We start from the raw sequence: 17362 nt of genomic DNA on the forward strand, positions 1-17362 counted from the left end.
ACGCACATTTTTAGATTATAATTTACAGTCTTCAATGCACATTTTGTAATACCTGTCACTGTGAATATACAGTATATCCTACTCACTGTACATACTGTACATAATCATCCAGTCCATGTATATCCATCCAGTATTTATTTCTTTGCACTATTTGTATTGTTTACAACTTCCAGAACACTTGACTTGTATATAGACATTTTATTTTTATTTGTATTATTGTATTCTTTTATTCTGTGTAAGTACATTGAGAGAGCTGCATAAAACCGGAGTCAAATTCCATGTATGTATATACTTAGCGAAATAAAACCGGATTCTGATTTCTAAGTAAATGTGATGTTGAACGGAGTATTTTTTTACATTATTGTATTAGCACTTTTACTCAAGTACATGATGTGAGTGATTCTTCCACTGCAGAAATGTAACAACATTGTTACTCAATGTATGTTCTCTTTTCATATAAACCAAAAGACACTATTACGGAATGTACAGAATGAAAAGTAATTACATAACAGCGCTATAAAGTGCACTTAAGTGTTCGTCATTAGGTCGGGCATTTAAGAAAATAAACAGTCGTATAATAAAGTCATTTAGGAACATTTATAACAGGCTTTAGGTGTGTTTAGCTGGCTATTTGCTCAGCCATAATGACACTTCTGTGTGCACAACAAGTCTTTGACAAAGACAGGAGGAGGCGTTGTTTGTGCATAAAACCGCACAGGCCGTTTCCTCCTCAGAGGTTTGAGTCACACAGAATTGCAAATGTGATTATGTCTTTAGGTTGGCTTGTTCTTTACTCTGTTCTGCTCTTTCCTTCACATGATGTCCAAGCCCATTATAGCTAACCAGCGTGATTACGACACTCCCATGTTGTCAAGCCCGTAAACATACCACCACATCAACACATATCAACCCTGAAATAAACAAAGACAGGCTAAATGCAAAGTGATGCGTCATACCGCTACAGTGAGTGTGATCATAATTAGCTCTGCACCTGTCTTCACAGCCATGAGTCACGTGAGACACTAACCTTCAACCTTCAACCCTGAACAGATCCAAAGTTTATAGTGCATACACTCCACACTTTATGTTGCCACACACAAGATTCCACAGTCAAGTCGTCATTTTTAACCTCAAGTTGCCCCCATGACACAGAGTGGCAACTCCTAGCATGTGACCAGCAATACTATCTGCTCAGGCAGAAGATTGCCCAACGGCAAAGTCTGCTACTGGTTAAATATTAAAAATAGAAGTCACCGATGTGTTCAAACAAGCAATAAATAAGTCCGCTCTCCACAGATCATGTTCAACTGGAGTTTATTTTATTAAAAAGACCAGGGTGCAAATATGAAATTAAAAAAAATAAAGACAAGCATATAATTTTTAAGCATTTAATACAAACTTAACAATATAAACTATTTCAGTCCCTCTTGACATGTAAGACACTGACTCAAAATACTTTGTTATACCGTATTTTTTATCAAGTATTGCACAATGTAGGTACAAAATTAATATTCATACGATTACATTTTGTCCATTGTATAGCAAAAATCTTTTTAACCTCTTAACAGAAAATACAATTCATCTTTCAGAAAAAAAGCAAATATTCCTACACTTGAATTCCACCACTAAGGAATACTCTGTACACAATCTTTAGAATATTTCATGTACTTTTTTTTTAAAGATGTATTTCTTTAACAATTATCTTTTAAAAAAAGAAAAAATAAGGAAAAGCTGCTGCAGCCATCACAGATCACTGGAGTAGTAAAAAGATATAAATGCAACACCATGTCATAGAAACAATATATACTCTGATATCTTACAAACTCTGTACTAAATTAAATTATACAATTAGAAAAAGACCAAGTAACCCCACTTAGTAGTGCCAATTCATAAAAATCAGCCTCGTCTTACCACCTGTAAAATACTGTAAGAGGCCAAAACTTGAAGCTTATATTTTTTTTTTTAAGGGTTTTTTTTGGAGTATTTTCTCAACATGGTAAAAAATTTTGTGCTTGGTTGGCAAAAAGGAAAAAGAAAAACAATGATGCATGTTGAATTGAAGTAACCAAGCTTGGATGTGTTTGTACAAGCTTTTAGTAGAAACAAACTCAAGGGGGCACAGTAAAAACACCCTTGGGCACATGCGCTTGACTGACTAGAGACTATAATCCTTGAAAGTCCAGTTTTTCTAAGTGTGCGTTTTTGTTTTTCCTTCTCTTTTAGCCACCATCATTCATAAATAACATCTTGGTGATGAGTTTAGTTAGCCATGACTGGCTGGAATTGCTGGTTAGAATACTGCATGTTGCTCAGACTGAAGTTGAGGCCATCCATAAGGGACTTGTCGTTGAGGCTTCCGTAGGCCGCGAACACGTCAAAGGCATTGTTGTACTGCATGGGGCCGAGGCCCAGGGAGCCCTCCCCGGGGAACACGGCTCCAGGGCTGGCCTGGCCCTGGAGGCTGGGGAACACAAACTCCTTGGCGTTAGGGGAGAGAGCAGAGGCCTTCTGCTGCTGCTGCTGCTGCTGACCCAGGCCTAGCCCGTACAGTGAGTGCATGGAGGTGGAGATGGCTTTTTGCTTCAATAGGGTGTTGACATTCAGACCCAAGTTATTGGTAGGGGAGGTGCGGGCCACCTTGCTGCTGCTGCCGCTGTTGGCGTTGTTGCCACGGCCGCTGCTCTTCATTTTAGTGGAGCCAAATTTGGTGGCAGCGAAGGTGGCGGTGGTGAAGGTTAAGGGCTGGGCGGAGCGTGGCATGAAGGAGGGGCTCACGGCAGCGGACTGCCCGAAAGGAGGGGAGGGGGAGCTGGACTCTGAGGAAGCCCCGACGGGGTCGCTGATTGGCATGAAGACCTGGGCCTCAGGATTAAAGCTGTTCTTTATCTCCTTGTCCAGCTCCGACCCGTTCTCATTGTTATCATCCACATATAGCACCTTGACCGGTCCCTTCTCCCCGATCTGGTAGGAAACCTCAAACGGGTCGATCCACACGCTAAGGTCCTGAGGGAGATTATTCCGGACGTCTTCGATGTCCAGCCCGCTCTCTTTGGCTGCCTGCTCCACCACGGGGTCCACCTTCTCCCCTACATGGATGCACCTGAACCCTGATCCTTTGTATGGCTTATCCGGATACCAGTGGCCTTCATATTTCTTTTTCAGCTGCCTCTCGAGCTCCTCGCCGAAGATGTTCACGCGTCGTCGAGGGAGTTTGTTGTATAAATAGGAAATAATAAAGTTGAGTGCTACTTGAATTTCAAGCTGCATAGCTGCTTCGGTGGCGAGGGCGATTCTTTTTCCGTCACAGGGTTGCTTGTTCTGAGCGTTGCAAAAACCTCCACGGCAGCAGGGATCGGTTTGATGAAAAAACTCTGATTGAGTGCTTGTTGCCAAAATGAATATCCTTCCTGCAACTGGGTTAGGTTTAGGATCCTGAAACAGAGCAACAACAACAAAAAGGAATTAAGTATATGAAGCGATTTCTAATACAAGCAGAAAAAGATCAAATTAAACATGATTAATGACATTCCATCTGTATTAGCTAGTAATCTCTATTACACCCCCCCCCCCCTCACACACACACACACACAGCAGTGCTGTATCTCAGCTGTACAATATAAACAGCTATAAATAAACAGAGGCCACTGACTCAGAGACGGTGTCAGCAGTGTGTGTTCCCCAGCGGTCTAGTGGGACACAAATACGCCAGCACGGTTGACCTCTGCGGAGGGCGCTGGATCTGGATCTGATGGCAGGTGTCAAGTCCCAATGATGTTCGATTGCCTCATTTTGGCACTCGGACATGTTCGGGCAAAAAACTCCTTCCTCGTGCGTTGCGAGTGGAATAATCCGTGTTTTTTTTTAACCCAACCAGGCTAATCTAGCACCGACTGGGCTACAGTGGGGAGAGGAGCACGTACGAGCTGGTGACGAAAACTGCTGTTACATAATCATCAACATTCAGAGTCTAACCACGGCTGTAAAGCAGCTTTCTACAGCAGAGCAGACGGCACCATCATGATCACATTAAGACAGTGACGATGAACAGAAAAGAGTCTTTCCTTCTCCTCACGATCATAGCCGAGCAGCTAGCATCAGCTAGCATTAAGCTAGCCAACTGAATGAAGGGTGTGATCAGAGATGTCAGCCAGATACTGTTCATGTTTAGCTCGACCGGATCGTTATCAGTGTTCCCTCACGGTGAGCCAAAGACATACGGGCACGGACAGCACACGGTAACGTCACCGTTAACGGCGAGGAAAGAAGAAGATAGGCTTTAATGTGGACTGTCGACCGTAGAGAGCTATGTAGCATCTGAATGAGCCTCTGTCGGCTCCAGCCTGAATACTAGACTGTAACACCAACGATCAGTAACACCACTGCGTGACAGCTCAACAACCAACAGGATGTCAACACAATAATACACAACCGTCTCAGTTGACGACTAAACAACGTTATGTCGACGTTACATTGATATTTACTTACATGGAAGTTGACAGCAGGTCCTTCTTTAACTAGCCAGAGTCCAGAGTCGCTCCAGCAGTCGTTCAGCTCGTTCAGCCTCTAGTGTTGCTTTCTAAAGGAGGTACAAAATGATGCTGCCGTCGTCGTGTCTTTATAAAGCTCCAGGCGTGTTTTGTTCTTCTGTGGGGTAATAGTTGAATTCCGGTTCGCAGGCTTTGAAAGCTTAACTCCCCACAGCCTGGGAGTTTTTACAACTCTGCCCTTTAAAACTTGAGCTCGTTTGTTTATATAGTAGTCCTCCGCCACGGACATGGAGTGGGTGGTGATGCGGCTCGCAGAGGTCAACACCCAGCAACGCGTTTCTATTGGCCGAGCGCGGCCGCGTCATCAACAGCTACCCCCACCTACCGCTGTGATTGGACGCTTTGGTGCTCAATCAACGGCAGGGTTCTATTTACGGTAGTGGTTTGCCTTTCATGTGCTCTGGACTATTTTATTCGAGCAGGTTTTTACCTAAAATATCTTTTGAAAGCCTAGTTTGGGGGTAAAATACGATTCTTGTAACACCATTGAAAAAATCCTTACATCAACATGGCGGTAGGGTAAAAGACTGATATGTCTCCATGTCTTTTATGTGATGCAAAGCCTTCTTAAAAGGTCCTCTGTGCTCAGAGGTTGTGCTCAGTCATGCATGAAACCTATGGCTGAACAAGGAGTTTATTGTGATGATAATGCTCAATAGTCTGTGTAATACTGCTGCCAGCACAACACTGAAATGAAACCACATTTGACTCTGCTCTTGCCACTACAGGGTTAAACAGAGCTAGATAGTCACTGTGGCGGAGGGACACACCTGTCACTGGTTGTGTTCCTGCTCCAATAACATTCTGATGTTCCTTGAGCCAGCTGTGTATCTAAACCTAAACAGCATCCGCTTACAGAGAGTGGTGTTCTATGATACAGCACAATCGCCACCACTTTTAAACAAAACAGATGGAATCTCATAATTGCCATCTGTGTAAATATTGTCATTCTTGTCCCACTGTGATAAAGTTCTCTCCATTATAAGGTCTGTGGACTGTGAAAATGCATTGTTACACAATGGATCTGGTGTCTGCACGCTGACTCGTTTTCAGCAGCTGTACAATGCAAAGCTCTCCCCTGTCGGGCCTAAGGTGTTTGACGCCACAGACGGTTCTTACCTAACATGGGCTCCTGCACTGTGTGTTTGTACAATAAATACAATGCCACATGAATTGTACAGCCGGTAGGGAAGGAGGAAGGAGGGAGGAAGGGAGGAAGGGAGGTTGGAGGCCTGGGAAGGAGGAGGAGAGAAGAGAGGCTGTTCACAAAGTATTTCCTGACTCAAAAACCCCTATGTCGAATCTGTAAATGTTCCATTTAAGAGCTGATTTAGAGGAGAGCTGCCTGCTACTTACAGACTCTCTAGAGGGAACAGCTGGGGAGTCGATATCATTTCAGAGGCGTATGTGATTGGTCTGAATCAATAATAATTAATTTACACAGTCTGTTGTCCAAGTCATGTTCCTCACTAAATCATGATAGTACAAATGAAAAAAAAACAGACACATTCATCTCCTTTTTTTCTCCGCTGAGCTAAAATGCTTCAAAGTACATTATACATAATGGCAAACATCAGAGTGGCCTTGGACAGCCGGCTATATCCCCGGTGAGAACATTTGCTTTAAGAGGATGTATGGAGTACAAAGAGAAGAGAAGCAGAGACGGAGTGTTTCATCACTATTTCATAGTCGTTCTTGTCTCTTTAAGTGTGTTTTTTGTATTCGTAGCATTACTCCTTTTCTCACTCAAGTCTGCAGATAGTTAAAGGGCAGGTCCATATGCGTTCTTTTCCAATTTCTTTTCAAATGGAAAACTCAGCCGTTAGCAAAAAGCACAGACGCAGGTTACCAAAGTAAGCTAATCAATAAGGTTATGAATAATGTGAACGCTAGCACTAGCTGAGTTAACATTAGATGTGCTAAGTTTGGGAACAACTGAAAGGGTTAGTTATGATTTTTTGAGGTGGGGTTGTATGTGTATTCCTGTGTTCTGAGAGGCAAAATTATTGTTTTTGTGAATGGAGTCTGGTGCCTTTGGAGAGAGCGATATAACGGCTTCAGTTCCCGGGCTGTAAGGGCTGTTTGATGGCGAGGTAAAGCGGCTGTGGACGGGAGCAGCAGAAAAATGTAGTTTAGCCAACTAAAAATATCAATATCAGTTTAAGAGTACGCTATATTCAGAATATTTTCAAAACTTTACCTCACCGTCAGACAGCCCTTTCTGACGGGGAACTGAAGCAGTTACTGTATATCGCTGTCTTCAAAGCCACCAGACTCCTTTCACAAAAACAGTCATTTTACCTCGCAGAACACAGGTGTTGCTGGTCTACCGCTGCATCCATTGGTTTGTTTGTTTGTGTTCTTTCGGATCCGAACTAACGTGGCGTTCACAGCAGTACATCGCTTAGCTTCCGTGCCGGTACTCCTGTCTGCTTCTAAAAACTGGGAGCATGCCGAGTTACTAAGTAACTGTATGTAAAGTTAAAGGGTTTGGCGGCATCTAGTGGTGTGGTTGCCGACTGCAACCAACCGAGTACCCCTCCGCTCACTCCTCCCTTTCCAAGACTGCGGCAATGTGAGCTGCCAAGTGCAAAACCGTGGTAACGCCGTCCGCCTCGCTGCATACCATAATAACACTACTTTAGGAGCAAAGGAAGTCAGACGGCAGCTGGCAGTACTACGGTTACTACGGCTCACGTTCCCGCAGTTTCACAAGCATGTCGGAGACCTACAGTGGCCTTCAGGCAACGCAAAAATGCGAAAGTCTCTCTCTAGGGTCAGTGTTTGGTTTGTCCGTTTTGGCCTACTGTAGAAACGCGGCGAAGCAACATGTCGGACTCCATGAAGAGGACCGGCTCCCTATGTAGATATGAAGGGCTCATTCTAAGCTTAAGAAAACACGACTCTTAGTTTCAGGTGATTATACATCATATTCCATTTCTGCTAATAAATCCCCTGAAAAGTTACACACTGTTCCTTTAATACACATTAAAGATATATACTGTATATACTGTACATGGAGCAGCGTCATCATGGAGAAACCTCCGTCAGGTCACGTGGGGAAAAAAGCTTTTAGAAGGGCTTGGGAAAATAGCATTTTGACTATAAAACATACGTACTTTGACCAAAAATTTCAATGTTCGGATATGAATATATAAGGAACACCACTGGGAAGATACAGAATGATAGAAAAATAAAAAATAAAAATGTTGTGACCCGGCCGCCATGTTGAGATCAGTTGAGGAAATACCAAGCACCGCCCACCATCCAGAGCAAACTTTCTCATTTTACATCTGAACAGTACACTACAAGATGTTTCTGAGAACGTTTTACGCGAGAAATAGGCATTACAGTAACAGAATATTGATTCATATTTGATCAGCGCTGCCTAGTTTCATCAATGCAAGTTTGCGAGTGATTGACAGCTGCCTCCTTTGCATGAACAGCCAATAGGAACGCTCTCTCTCTGAAATGACCTGTGATTGGCCAAAGTCTCCCTTCACGGGCTACATTTTCTTAAGCCTGAAAACAGAGCCATGAGGAGGTGCAGAAGTCTAGTTTTCTCTCAGAACACTTGAATTACAATATGCTGAAAGGTGATTAGGGAATATTTGCTCAATGATGCCAAAAACTATTCTGCCTACTGCCACTTTAATGTATACATGAACCCCATATATGGAGGCCAATCGTGGTTTATCACAATGTTTAGCTCAGTACCACATCCCGGTGCTATAAAACGCAACCGGAGGGCTACAGGACGCTGCAAGGCACAATGGAGAGTCCTTCCAGCCTCCAGATTGAGTCTCAGCAGGTGTGAGAGATGAGTCCCTCCGCCACCGAGGATCTCGTGTGATGGATGACCCGGGCACAAACTTAACACACCGTGGGAGCCCTGGAGACACACCAAGGCCACCAGAGCAGGCTTCTCACAGCACAGGAAATGTGTGACTGTGACCAAATGTTCAAACATGTTTCAATTTGTAGTATAGGCTGCATCACTACTTTTTCCCAGCACTGTAAGAAATACCACGAGCAGGCCCAGAATCCCTCTGCTCCCTTCTCCCACTGTGTCTACTCAGTAAGTAAGTGTTAGTTTTGGCTGTGGGTGTCGGTGGTGCTTTTCAATGACCTATTTGTTATTCCCCACCAGAGTATGGATCTGGTGAGTGGTGAAGGTTTCCTCCTGTTGTTGTGAGTCTGTCTGGCCCGGGAGCTGGAGGTAAACACGGCTAATGAAGTGAGATGTTTTTAGCATGACTCTTGCAAATATTTTAGTGAAGTCCGTTCACATACCCCTTCTCTTCACAAAGCTGTGGAATCCTTTTTCTCTTCACTCTGGCTTTGTAGCCGCACACAAGCTCTGTTGAATTCCCAGATGTGGTCACTGGATATTAATCTGATATGTGTAACATCACATGCTCAGTACTGGGGGAGGATGAAATGTAAGAGTAGATATATTATGAATATGTGCCACTCTTTGTTTGCTTACTACCAAGAAAACAGCCATTTTATATGGAAAGAAATTGCCTACTGAACTGAAACAAGTGGCAAAAAAAAGCATTGCTCGTGTGAGCGTGCTGTATGATGAAAGGTGCCACAGACACAGCATTCATTTCTTTTGGCTATTTGACTAACACTAAGAGAGCTCAGGTAGATTTATTAGATCTTGTTCTATCCAGTGGACTTCAAAGCTCAAAGTGTTCAGAAAGGCGACTTTCACAGTCACCGTGTCGGCTTTCTTCGTATCTCAAGAGCAGAATTTCCACCTGCAGGATAAAGCAGAGACGTCTTTATTACCCTTTTCAATTTATGTTATGCAACTCATGTAGCACTTTGTTTCTTTCCTTAGAAGATGAACAAGTAGAATTCAAAATACGGGGCCAAAATTGCTATAACAAACTACAGGCTCTTAGCTTTCTTCATTAAACCCTGAACTCCTTTGAAGACAGGTTAATTTATCTTCATTTCTTTATATTTCAACATTTTGTGACCTCCAACCAATTACAGCAGCATAAATCTTTATGTACAGTATATTGTAGACAATAACATCTTCACCCAAAAAGACCAAAACATCTTGGATCATTTCTCCTTTTTAAAGCTGCTGTAGTCAATTGTTTTATATGAAAAGGTCCCATATTGTAAAAAGTGAGATTTTCATGTCTTTTACATTATAAAGCAGGCTTAAGTCCTATATAAATACAGCGAAAGTATTGAAACGCTCTATCCACAGGGAAATACACGCAGCCCGTATTCAGAAACTCTGCATTTGAATCAAGCTGTCAGGATTTTAGTCCATTTGTTATGTCACAAATATACAATATTTAGACCATTTCACTGTTTTAAACGTAAACAATCTAAATGTGTCCCAGTTTATTCCTGCTTGCAGTGTATGTGAATAACATCTACTGACAGGAAGTACACATGGACCCAAGCTGTTGCTTAGCAACACTATTCTGTTGCAATTCCATCGCAATTCCGTTGAAATGTGCTAAAACGGAGCGTTTCAGACAGAGGGTGAATACAGGCATATTCATGCAGACAGTATGAGGAAAATAATGTTTTTTTTTAACATTACAGCATGTAAACATATTCTCGTAGAAACACAAAATACAAGTATAAACCTGAAAATGAGCACGATATGGGACCTTTAAGGGTACTGGTATTGGTACTGTTATGGTAAATGACGATTCCCAGCCCTACTGTTTCTTACAATCCTCTCTCAAACTCCAAACGTTGTCTTCAGCAGGTACTTTTTGTTATTGAAGTTCTCTGTGCATACGTATCATTTACCAGCTGAATAAATGTGATCGTGTGTGGAACAGAAGTTTTACTGCTCTGCTATTGGAATACAGTCTTGGTCGTGGAAGAGGAGGAGGTGGTGCTCAATTAGTATTCACGGCGGATCTGTAGTGATAGCAATCTAAGATTACGCTGCTCACTGGAATTTATAGCTTCATGCACACAAGCACCTGCTTTATTCTTCCCCTAAATTCAAACGGAACGATGGTCTTTAAATACTCGACTGTGATGATGAAAGCGGGCAGAAAAGCGGTAAATCTGCAGCGTGTATGAGCTGTTTACACAGGGAAAGAAATCATTTAAAAGTTTAGAAAATGAGTCTTTACTCTGGTACATGACAGTCTACTTGAGTCTGGGGGTCGGGCGCTGCTTCCTCTCGAGTTGTTTACAAATGCTGCGGCAGGCAGAGCGAGGCCAGAGAGCTTTTTTTTCACACACCAGTGCCAGGAATGACATTAATATAAGCAGTGGTAATATTTGCCTCCACAGCCCCCTCCGACACCTCTCATACCGGCATGCATGGACAACACAGACATTTCTGGGTACACTAGGAGAATTTAAAAAGATTTTTAAAAGACTAAAGTCTAACACTCTCTCACATCTGAAGACAATGTTTCTTAAGTCACAGAGTTTTTAGTCAGACTATACTATTTTGCAAAAGACTGGGGATCTTGCAGGGTCACTACTTACAAAATCTACAACTAAATTCCTTTTGAGATGATGTCACATCCTGCTCCTGGTGGAAATTTACAAGAAGGAAAACTGTTGAGAAGGAAGTGGACAGAAAATACTGCAGCCTTTGAAATCCCCGGTGAGTATGCTATAGCTAGCTAGCACCCACTGTCCTGAATGGGGCTACTTACAAGCTAACGTTAGCTACTGGAATGTTTGCTATTAACCTACGAGCTAACTGTATGTTTCAGCTGAAGATTGCTAGCTTCAATCATATAAATCGACACACACAGGTGTATATAGGAGAGAAAGAGAAAGAGAGAGAGAGAGAGAGAGAGAGAGAGAGAGAGAGAGAGAGAACGGCAGCCACATTTATATGATTGAAGCCGCAATCTTCAACTGAAACTAGGGCTGTCAATCCATTCAAATATTTAATCACAATTAATGACACATTTATTATCTGCTCAAAATGTACTTTAAAGGGAGATGTGTCAAGTATTTAATACTCTTATCAACATGGGAGTGGGCAAATATGCTGCTTTATGCAAATGTATGTATATATTTATTATTGTAAATCAATTAACAACACAAAACAATGACAGATATTGTCCAGAAACCCTCACAGGTACTGCATTTAGCATAAAAAATACATGCTCAAATCATAACATGGCAAACTGCAGCCCAACAGGCAACAACAGCTGTCAGTGTGTCAGTGTGCTGACTTGACTATGACTTGCCCCAAACTGCATGTGATTATCCATTATCCATGATTACCCATTTTCATTCACATATCTGGAGGTCAGAGGTCAAGGGACCACTTTGAAAATGGCCATGCCAGTTTTTCCTCGCCAAGATTTGACATAGGTTTGGAGCATTATTTACCCTCCTTCGCGACAAGCTAGTGTGACATGGATTCCTTGTTTTTTTTAGTTTCATATGATGCCAGTGCCTTCACTCTAGCCTTAAAACAGAGCCTGCTACTACCTCAGAAAGATCAATTGCAAATTGACATTGACATTTAAGAAATGACTGAATTTGCGTTATCGTGTTAACTTTGACAGCCCTAGCTGAAACGTACTTTTAGCTCATAGGCTAATAGCAAATATTCCAGTGGCTAAAGTTAGCTTACAAGTAGCCCCGTTTGGGACAGTGGTCAGCTAGCTAGCTATAGCATACCGTATGGCATACTCACCGGGGATTTCGAGAGCTGCAGATTTTTTCCTTCTCCACTCTATCGTGGTACAAATGGGAGGACACGTCAAAAAGGCGCTCTTGTTCACTACACAACTCCACCAGTTTCCCCATGTTTACTTTCCATCCCGTTTGCCGCTTCCTGTTTGGTGCTGCAATAGAGTGCTGCAGGGATGATGTCATTTTGTAGGCCAACTTTAAGTCAGAATCGCCCTGGGTTCCCTTGACAAAAAGCCAATGTAGAATTTGTATTGGGTTTTAGATTATTGCAGAAAATAAGCTCTGTGGCAAACACACGTTTATGATACTTACGCGTTTTTTTCAGCAAGATAATCATCACAAATCAACACTACTGTACTTTTATGATTTTTGAAGTGTGAATGCAATCGCCAGAAGTAAAAAGCTAACGTTAGGCTATAGACGAACTACACCACGGTTGCATGAGCGACACCACAAGGCTGTAAAGGTGGAAGAGTCGGCGTGATGACGTTTAGTAGTCTCATTTAGCCACTTGTTAGCAACCGCCTTTATTAAGACACGTAAAGGCGTCAAAATTCATGAGTGGGATATTTACTGACGTATTTTATGTCGTAGAACAAAACATTGAAATCTCTTCAGCTTGTGTTAACCACAGACCTTATTTCAGGCGTCTAACTAAAAACACATTAAAAAAAACCCATTGACTTCCAGACGAGGGAACCGGAAGTGCTAAAATGCTGACTCATTTCTGGGTTTTAGGACTCATTCCTGTAGCAACCAATAGAGTGGTTGTTAACAATGTTCGTGTCATTAAACTTACGTATTGGAACATCAAGACGAGAAATAGACTGACTTAAGACAGCTCGGACTGACTTTTATGACGACCTCACACTAAACGATCGAGATCACGGGAGCAAGCGCCGCAACTCTAGCAAAACTAGCTCGTGAATTTATTCCGACATTGGAAATGTGTCGCTTGAAAAGTCGTTTGGTGTAAGGTCGGCATTAGTCTGAGCTTACTTGCCATACATCTGCAGAGATGGGGGATGAAGCGGTGTTTATGTGGAATAATGAGCGTGTTCCTGCCATGTAGCGCCCAGTGGTTTCACATTTGAGCCCGGTAACAGTGTTTTTGACCCCTGGACAGATTCATATCAAGCCATCTGGAGGAGAAGGAAGGTTACACAATAAGGGGATCAGCTGCGCTCCTCCTATTTAAATACCATTCTGCTCTGCTATTTGGTTGCATGTCGGGGGATTATGTTTAGCATGCCGGGTGCTGTGTCATGAATCAGCCAACAGAACAGGACAGAACAGAGTAAGCTTAATAACGCAGGCATGGCACGAAGACAAGATCACTCCAGGGTTTTTTTTTCAGCTGCCGTCCTGCCTCAGACGGCACACACTACATGGCAACGCTGTGCCCTTGCGGTGCAGATCGACTTTTTTGAGAAATTCAATTACGCTCTGAAATGAACAGCCAGTGCTTGTGGATAGAATGGCTTTTAGAGTGAGAGCCATCCATTGCAATGGGAATGTGTCACATTTCCATGAATACTGAATGGAGTGTGCTACAGTAGGCAGGCTGTCCCTGTCAATGTGATTTGTATTTTTACCACCCTTTGCTCCTCTTCCATTTGGACTGTAACCTCCTCCACCCCCCGCCCCACGCTCCTTAAAACAGATTTCTCCCCTCGTCTGTGTGGGTGAGATCCATCCCTGGGCGGGCATTGCGACGGATGATGTCAGATTATGTGAACAACATGCATCATCACAAAATATTAACAGAAACATTACAAGCTCAAACACATCCTGAAATATGGCTTTTTTTTCCTCCCCATGAACTCCCATCAAAGTGTATGCACAGCCAGCATTTGCACAGACCCTCTATTGAGAAGCCCTCAATCCTGTTTGCCAGAAATGATGTCAATGTAGTCATGGCAACTATTCTTACACATTACCCTCTTGCTCTTCCAACAGTTAGAGTAGCACTCAAGTGCTATTTTTTCTGACAAATGTCAGATCTCGTCTCGTAAATGGCAACGAGGACATTTTTTTTTTTTTTTACAGTTGGTAGTTGAAAATGCAACGGAAGGAGAGGAGTGGATGGGCTGCAGAGACAAACTTGACGGAGAGGAGGAAGAAGAGATGAAGCAGTATAAGGTTGTTGAGGTTAATCCCACAGAAATAGAAAAAGGAGTAGAACAGACATTGAATGGTCATGGTCATGGTCATTTGACGAGTACAAAAGGAAAATGGCGATTGTTGTTATGGTGACAACACACGTAAGTGGGGCCGTAATGTGTTGCCGCAGCTCACCGGGAAGAGAGCGGACACAGCTCTGGAGATGGATGGCTAGCTAGTTAGCTAGTTAGCTAGCTTGTCCCTCTCCGGAGCGGTGGGGAAGTGAGGCGGAGGGACCGTTAAACCCAGCGCTGTCGCTGGCCACCAGCCCGCTGTTCAGCTCATTTCTTGTGACCAGTGTAGCGATAGAGAACGGGAATCTCGGAGCATTCTGGGGTGCGCTGCCACTTTTGGAGGGTAACGTACCGAGTGAAAATTGAAGTTAGTTTATGATATCGATCCTTACAAATTAGGGAGGACATTGACAGTTTGCCACCCATTACGGTCTGATGTGTTTTGGTGTTAGTGAACACCTGTCAGTAGTTCAAAATATGTAAATCTTTGGAGGCCGATGTCCAATTTATAAAAGGGTAGGTCTATGACATTAAGATCTACAAGCCAGATGCCAACTACACGATCAACCGGCCAAAGATAAGATAGCTAATGTTATACTAACGGAATACTAGCAAAACGTCGGCTAATACTGCATATTTAATCTACCGACATCTTGCAAAATGAAACCCATACCGTTAGCCTACCTTTGTGTCTGACTGTATACTACAGTAAATATGTTACAATTCAGCTTTTGAATCTAATTCACTGCAGTGTTTTGTGTTAGCTTTTGACACTTGCAGTAAACAACCAACAGATGGCAGTCTTAGACTTTATCCTCCAAAAACGGTGGACTTGCTTTTGGTGACATCACATTCCCATTCCCTATAAGGCATGGCGGAATTAGCCAGCTAGCTGTCTGCTAGTTAGCTAGCTAGCTGGCTAATTTAATGCTACACTGGTTACAGAAAATGAACCGAACAAAGTCACTCATCTGGCGGTAGCGATGTGCTTTCCTACGCTGTGACAAGAGTTTGTGGATGAAGCATTAAGTTGTTGACTTTTACTCATTTACTCTGGCTCTCTGTGCTTTGTAACGTATCGTCTTACTTGTTACTGAAAAACCTCACCTCAGTGAGCTTGCCGTAAGTCAGTTTAATTTATAAGGAAGTCAGCCCACTGCAACGGTCGTAATGGCAACAGTACACATAAAAAAAGTAGGGATGCACGACTACCGATTCGGATCAGATATCGGGTCGATACTGACTCAAATAGCTGGATCAGGTATCGTGACAATGGGGCTGATCTGTTCAATTCAATTCTATGTTTATATACTATATATATATATATATATAGTAAATGCTGGAATTTGAATTCCGGTTTAAGTTTGTTGCTGCGTTAAAAAGGTTTACACCTGAATTGTAATTCCTGTTCATTTTGAAGATTTTTTACCAAATTGCTGGTGTACAATTTATTATTTTAATAATAAATAACAATTCAGTAAATTTATGTCTGTGTATTTATTTGTTACATTTTGTTTTACAAAGTTAGGAGAGCAATGTTTAATTCAAGCCTGAAGTTTCCTTTCACATAAAAGAATGATCCCATACATTAAATTCAATATTACACTGGTATCGGATCGGTACTCGGTATCAGCCGATACCCAAAGCCCAGGTATCGCTGTCGGTATCGGGACTGAAAAAGTTCGATCATCCCTATAAAAAAAATGGCCGCTGCTCTGACCATCCTACGTTGATTTGAATGGGAATGTCAGATCTACTCCTGTTCTATTTCTAGGGTTAATCCTTTGCTTCAATCTGCCTTCATAAACAGCTGACCAGGACGGGGAAACAGGATGAGACGGAATAATGAGGTAGAAGTCACGATCAGTCATGTGTGGAGAAGGTAATGGCTCACTAATTCTCTCCGTATATGTATTGTAAACATCCTAATGGGAAGTCACGAGGCACTCGCTTCACATGTTGAATATTGAGTGAATCGCTCAGGAAAAGTGACATATAATTTTGATGGAGACAAATGTGCGTTGTCTGTAACCTCCCCTCCACCACCACCACCACCACCACCACCACCCTCCAGCAGCAGCAGCAGTCTCCATTCGGAGAGCTGACACAGTGCTGCTGGGGTAACAAGAGAAGGTGGAGCCATATTTCGCTGATGGATGTCCTTTGATAGAAACGGAGAAAGGTGATAGGCTGGGCAAAAAAGAGCGTGAGAACACAAAAAAGAGCCGCGGTGCAGAAAAACGAGCGTTTCGGGGGCCGCTGTGCTGCATGCAACTGCATCAGCAGCTCAATGCTGTAGTCTCCGGGGAGGGGAGAAGGAGAGTAATTGTGACATTGCTCTTTGGCTGGGAATTGCTACTCAGTGCAATTCAGCCCAGTAATCAGAAAGCAACGGGGTGAATACTCGACGCGGTCAATTCAGTCAATTCAGTCGGTTCGGATGATAAATGGAAATGGCAACGCCTAACTGAAATACACTTGAATGATAAAGGAAAGGATTTCCTCATAGGCTCCCTCCTGATGTCATCGACAGCAACACCTACTCTTATTGTTTAGCCTGGACTCTCTACCAGGCCTTGTGTTATATAGACTATTCATATATTCTATAAACAGCATTTGGACTAATTCTATGTTCATATTGCAAACACATTGGAGTATGTCTCACTTCATTCTGAGGCTTTGGTTCACATCAGTGCTTGCTTTTCATGATGTTGCTTGTTATTGTTTAAAGGGTCAGTTTTTTCATATTAGACACACACAGGGGGAACTAGTCATGCAGATACAGTAGTTTTGGTTTATTATAATTGGGATTTATTTTGCCCAGGTTTTCATTGGAACTTCTTTCTGAAGAAATAGTCCCTGAATCTGTTGACAGTGTGTGCTGTCATCTGTAAATGTTGTGAGCACTGTGTTCCGTAGTTGTTTCCGTACGTGTTTTACTTTGTTTCCGTACTTATTTTAAGCCCAACCATGACT

The 17362-nt window shown here is 42.7% G+C and overlaps 1 protein-coding gene and 1 long non-coding RNA gene across 2 annotated transcripts; both read right to left on the reverse strand.

The window, feature by feature from the left end:
- Positions 1–1297: 1297 nt before the first annotated feature.
- On the reverse strand, positions 1298–4741 carry LOC141758437 (protein Tob1-like). The gene is made up of 2 exons (XM_074619859.1): positions 4486–4741; positions 1298–3432 (listed from the first exon to the last, which is right to left on the reverse strand). The coding sequence occupies exon 2, from the start codon at positions 3265–3267 to the stop codon at positions 2260–2262; it is 1008 nt and encodes a 335-aa protein (XP_074475960.1). The 5' UTR covers positions 3268–3432; positions 4486–4741; the 3' UTR covers positions 1298–2259.
- Positions 4742–6250: 1509 nt separating this feature from the next.
- Positions 6251–17341, reverse strand: LOC141758446 (uncharacterized). Its single transcript, XR_012591877.1, has 3 exons — positions 12211–17341; positions 11037–11082; positions 6251–9313 (listed from the first exon to the last, which is right to left on the reverse strand). It is a non-coding gene; the product is annotated as an uncharacterized LOC141758446 (long non-coding RNA).
- Positions 17342–17362: the final 21 nt, after the last annotated feature.

This window comes from Sebastes fasciatus, chromosome 20, assembly GCF_043250625.1.
Source record: "Sebastes fasciatus isolate fSebFas1 chromosome 20, fSebFas1.pri, whole genome shotgun sequence".
In the NCBI taxonomy this organism is placed as follows: domain Eukaryota; kingdom Metazoa; phylum Chordata; class Actinopteri; order Perciformes; family Sebastidae; genus Sebastes; species Sebastes fasciatus.